General features: G+C 53.6%; 2 protein-coding genes across 2 annotated transcripts; both read right to left on the bottom strand.

Annotated features, from left to right (window-relative positions):
* Positions 1–2,850: 2,850 nt before the first annotated feature.
* LOC121342422 (histone H3) lies at positions 2,851–3,744 on the bottom strand. The gene has a single exon (XM_041416840.1). The coding sequence runs from the start codon at positions 3,338–3,340 to the stop codon at positions 2,930–2,932; it is 411 nt and encodes a 136-aa protein (XP_041272774.1). The 5' UTR covers positions 3,341–3,744; the 3' UTR covers positions 2,851–2,929.
* A 1,011-nt stretch (positions 3,745–4,755) lies between these two features.
* Positions 4,756–5,172, bottom strand: LOC121342472 (histone H2B 1/2/3/4/6-like; the record flags this gene model as incomplete). Its single annotated transcript, XM_041416957.1, has 1 exon — positions 4,756–5,172. A coding segment is annotated over one exon (324 nt), but the record flags the coding sequence as incomplete, so codon positions are not given.
* Between the last annotated feature and the right edge of the window lies 1 nt (position 5,173).

Genomic DNA, 5,173 nt, shown 5'->3' with positions numbered 1-5,173 from the left:
TTTTTTTTTTTTTTTTTTTTTTTTTTTTTGGTTTTTTTTTTTTTTTTTTTTTTTTTTTTTAGTTTATCTGACCTTTTCTGCATAAATCTGTCACTATTTGTAATAAAACTAGAAAATACTGAGGAACTACACACTCTAGACTGACTGTCGGCTACCAGACTTTGTCACATAGCTACTAATGAGGCTCAAACTGCAGCCTTCCTGAGCCACTCCCTCTCCTTCTTGGGTAATTACATGCCACCATAGATGCAGAGCAAAGCCATTATCACCTCCAAACTGGATCTGAATAATCCTAAATTTCAAATTTTATGTATTGGGAACTTCTGCAGGTACTCCATTCATACAGGTGCCGCTGAAGGACAGAAATGAACTTTCTAGTATTGGCTTGCATATTCTGTGGCAGTACAGGTAATGAGGCAGACATCAGGTCTCAAATCTGTCACCTACTACCTAATAAATATTAATTTCAGTGTGAAGGCTTATTGGGATTTCTCAGATTGGATTTCAGATATCCAGTGGGACGAGGCATTCTCCAAACTCTTCCTTATCAGCTTGAAATGATAGCTTTTGCTATCTTGCCAAGTGCTTTAGTTCAAACTCTGAAGCACAGGTTGCTTATTCTGAGTGCCTGTATATGTCTAATACCTTGAAAGATTAATAAACCATTGTACATCCAGTCTCAAGGCTTTTCCAAGTCACCAGAGTAGCCCAAAGAAGCGCTCACATATTGGCAATTGACGACGGCCACCAGCAGAATTTGTCAGTGGCCATTCTGTGTATCATCAGTCTGAGGTATTTTCACCCCAGTTCAAACTCCAGCTGTCATGGGAAAGCCCTGCTGCCTGATTTAAAGTAGCAGCTCAGCGCTGCCTTTTGGCTTCCCAGCTCACAGGGGCTCCTTTTGCTTTTCCTGTGTGTGTGTGCTGCATGTTGCACACCTCACTAGGAGCCAGCACAGAAATTCAGAGGATTTTTTTAATAGATTGTTTCTAGACCTATGAAACTCGTCACTAAACAGAAAACAAAATGTTGCTGTTTGCTTCTTTCAATTTTGGTATGAATGATAAGGCAATCTTAGGGGGCTGTGATGTGGACATAGCATTTGACATCAGATCTGATTGCAACATAACTCTAATTTTTCTACAGTGCTGAGAAGAAAGTCTCTCAACTGACAAAGAGCTACCACCATGGAAATTTTTTCAACTTGTTCTTCTTACCAAAGGTAAAGCTAGTAGGATTTAAGCTCAGCAAAAATATCAAATCTTAAAAATTTCATGCCACAAGAGGAGGAACATTCAAAACCACTCGAAGCAGAAGTTGCAGGAGGGTGATTGGAGAAGCTCAGGCAGCGGGGAGGGGTTTCCATCCCTGTGGCGGGGGGATGTGACACAGCTTTGAGCAGAGAAGGGGCTGGAGGGGCCTGGCAGGGACACCCCTGTGTCTGCAGTCGAGCCGTGCTCAGGAAATTGCGCTTTAAACCCTGCCCGGCTGGTTCAAGGCAAGGGCAGAAACTCCCTGTGTCACTGTGCTGTGCTGCTGTCCCTTGTCACCGTCACACCGAACAAACAGATCGCCTTAAGGCGGCTGCCACCTTGCTCCAACAATTCTTAACACCCGGAACGAGAGTAACCATCGCAATAAATCCGTTTTGATGGTCTCAGGTTTGATATTTATTGTTATTCCTGCTGTTGAAGCAATGGGCCACCATGCTGATGGCACTGGGTGCCTTGCAGCGCAGGAAAGTAACTGAAAAGGCCAAGAAACAGATTGACAAGTACTGTGGATTAAGGAATAATTTACCAAAATTTTTCAGGTTTGTTACTATAATAATACAAAACTGAGTGGGCGGGGAAGGTTGTGGGTTTTAGTTTGTTTTGGGGTTTTTTGTGGTTTTGTGTTACTTTTTTTTTTATGCGGAGGGGGTATTCTCAACAAGTTTTTAAAAAATCATGAATTTAAAATGCATGTGTTCTGGCCCTAATGAGAGTAAACGTATTTGTCTTTTACCTTGCATTTCTTCAGTGGTGATCACCATATATGATGAATGCTGAGCTGTCATTCCTGCAGCCTTCTTCGTCATTCCTTCAGCATTCTCAGTGAGTTCCTGGAAGGACAGATATTTACACCCGCAGTTTTCAGCCTTCTAAGGACCCACCTTTGTTCAAATTCTTACAATGAGGCAAGGTCAGTCTAACAAGGGTCTGAGGATCAAAAGGAGGAGTAAAAAAATAAACCTCAGATTCATTAGTGGCTGATGATTCTGCAGCTGGCTTGCCGCATCCCCGGAGAGCGTGCCTGAGTTCTGTGCCCCAGCCCTTCCCGGCCAGGCACCGAGGCCACCCACACAGACCCAAAGGCTCTTTAGGAGCCACTACAAGCACAATAAAAGAGCTCTTGCCCTGTTGCAACATGTGTATGGTTCACTGCACGGGGGCAGAAGAGATTGCAGAGGTGCAGTTATGTATATGGGTAACGCGCCTCAGCGAGGCCCATCTCTATCGACAGAGCTGCAATCTGGTCCCAGTGTCAGTGTTTTGGAGGCACTACATGCATCCTAATTTAAACTCTGGAGCTGCTTGGAAACGTATTTCCCTTATTTGATCAGAGGGAATACCAGGTTTATGTATTAGTATGAAATAGTGACATGCCTGTGACTGGTGTTTTAGGGGTTTGTCCCGGGGCCTCCCTCGAGTACCGCTGCAGTTCTGTTAAGTGATGACATACCTACAAAATGTTTCAGCAACTCCCACTGCTGATACAGCCCATGTCACTGGATCTCACTGTAGTTCATAACCCACTGAACAACAGTTTTTTCCCCGTGCCCCACACCCCATGAAACGATACTTAAACCAGTGCAACAGCTCTTTTTACTGCGCATGTAGTGGCTCTTAAAAGAGCCTTTGGGTCTGTGCGGGCTGGGGCAGGGGACTCAGGCGCGCTCCCCGCGGATGCGGCGGGCCAGCTGGATGTCCTTGGGCATGATGGTGACGCGCTTGGCGTGGATGGCGCACAGGTTGGTGTCCTCGAAGAGCCCCACCAGGTAGGCCTCGCTGGCCTCCTGCAGCGCCATGACGGCCGAGCTCTGGAAGCGCAGGTCGGTCTTGAAGTCCTGCGCGATCTCGCGCACCAGGCGCTGGAAGGGCAGCTTGCGGATCAGCAGCTCCGTGGACTTCTGGTAGCGCCGGATCTCGCGCAGCGCCACCGTGCCGGGCCGGTAGCGGTGCGGCTTCTTGACGCCGCCCGTGGCCGGCGCGCTCTTGCGGGCAGCCTTGGTGGCCAGCTGCTTGCGGGGCGCCTTGCCGCCCGTCGACTTCCGCGCCGTCTGCTTCGTGCGCGCCATGGCTCCCGCAGCACCCGCGCACGGCCGCTCGCGCTCACCACAACACACACTGCGCCACCGGCTCCGCCGCGCCGCTATTTATAGCCCGGCCCCCACGCCCGCGCCACAGCGGCCGGCTGCCATTGGACGCTTGCGGCGAGCCCGGGAAAAGGCCCCGCCTCCGGGGCGGGAATCGCGCCCCGGCCTCGCCCCGCCCCCGCCCCCTTCCCACCGCGGCTTGCGAGCCGCAGCGGCGGCGGCACCGCCGCAGAGCGGCTCGGTACGGTCTGGGGCTCGCCCTGCGTTTTCCAAGGCCGCTCCGCTCGCGTTCGTCCCCGGCCTCGGGACCGCTGGCTAAAGCTGCCGGCGGCAGCCGCCTCCTTCGCCGAGTGCTCGCGGTTTCTTGCCGCTCCGTAGCCGCGTTCGGTTGAGGGCCGCGGCAGAAAGGGCGAAGGCGCGGGCGGCAGCCGCCTTGCCTGGCCCCGCCGAGCTGTCGCGGCTGCTGCCCGGGCCGCTGGAAGCGCCGCGTCCCTTGCGGGGAGCGCGGCCCGGGGAAGCGCGCGCTCGGGCGGCGAGGCGCGAGCGGCACCAATCAGCGGCGGGTGGTGCTTCTCGCGGGAGGGGCGGGAGGCGGCCGGGCCCGCCCGCGGGGAGGCTGCGCGCAGTCCTCACTCAGGTCGGACGGAGCGCGGCAGCGGTGCGGCCCCGGCTCTGCCCGCCCGCGGGGAGGCTGCGCGCAGTCCTCACTCAGGTCGGACGGAGCGCGGCAGCGGCGCGGCCCCGGCTCTGCCCGCCCGCCCGCAGCCCCGCGCGCGGCTCGGCGGCGGAGTGCACGGGGAGCGGGAAACGGCGGTGGGGAGACAGGGGCGGACGAAAGCCGGGAAGGAGCCACACAGGGGAGCCTGTGTTTGGCGCTACCTGCGCCGGGACAGCGCACTTTGGGGGCGAGAAATCTTTCCACTTTGCTTCCCCTAGTCACCCTTGGCAATGGAGATTGCAGGGCAGCGGAGTGGGCATCCATCTTGAAGTAGGTTTTCTAAAAAAGAACAAAAAACAAGAGCACCGGGTAGTCTGCAGGAGCTTTCAATGCTGCCGCTTCACATCGTCTTCCATTAACGTAGGTCAGCAGAGAAATACCATGTACCAGCCAACAGGAACGTGCTTCCGCTGTTTTAATTGAGACCACAGGCAGCATTTTTTTGTCTAGCCCGCCTCCACTACAGTGTACATACATCAAAACGGACTCCTACGGCTTTTGAAGGGAATTATGAACGTTCTCAGATGCATTGGATCAGACGCAGGATATAGCCTAAGGTTACCGCAAGCACTGCCAATCCTGCTTTCCTTTTAATTTACGATACTTGTACACCGTAAATGCACATTCTCCCCTCAGCCCGACACCGAAAAAAAAAAAAAATGAACGGGACAGATGGGAATTCGCCAGAGGATCAGCTCTTTTACTGAGAAAGTGGGTGGCTCTTAAAAGAGCCTTTGGGTTAAAAAGATGGGAGAAAGAGCGCAGAAACCGTCTACTTGGAGCTGGTGTACTTGGTGACAGCCTTGGTGCCCTCGGACACGGCGTGCTTGGCCAGCTCGCCGGGCAGCAGCAGGCGCACGGCCGTCTGGATCTCCCGCGACGTGATGGTGGAGCGCTTGTTGTAGTGCGCCAGGCGCGACGCCTCGCCCGCGATGCGCTCGAAGATGTCGTTGACGAACGAGTTCATGATGCCCATGGCCTTGGACGAGATGCCCGTGTCGGGGTGCACCTGCTTCAGCACCTTGTACACGTAGATCGAGTAGCTCTCCTTGCGGCTCTTCTTGCGCTTCTTGTCGCCCTTCTTCTGCGTCTTGGTC

This window comes from Onychostruthus taczanowskii, unplaced genomic scaffold, assembly GCF_017590055.1.
Source record: "Onychostruthus taczanowskii isolate IOZ18803 unplaced genomic scaffold, ASM1759005v1 scaffold53, whole genome shotgun sequence".
NCBI lineage: Eukaryota > Metazoa > Chordata > Aves > Passeriformes > Passeridae > Onychostruthus > Onychostruthus taczanowskii.
Note: the sequence above shows the minus strand (reverse complement) of the source record. Positions and strands in the feature narration are given on the sequence as shown.

Bases quoted from the DNA above. Each gene is read 5' to 3' on its own strand.
- LOC121342422 (XM_041416840.1), bottom strand. From the start codon at position 3,340: ATGGCGCGCACGAAGCAGACGGCGCGGAAGTCGACGGGCGGCAAGGCG.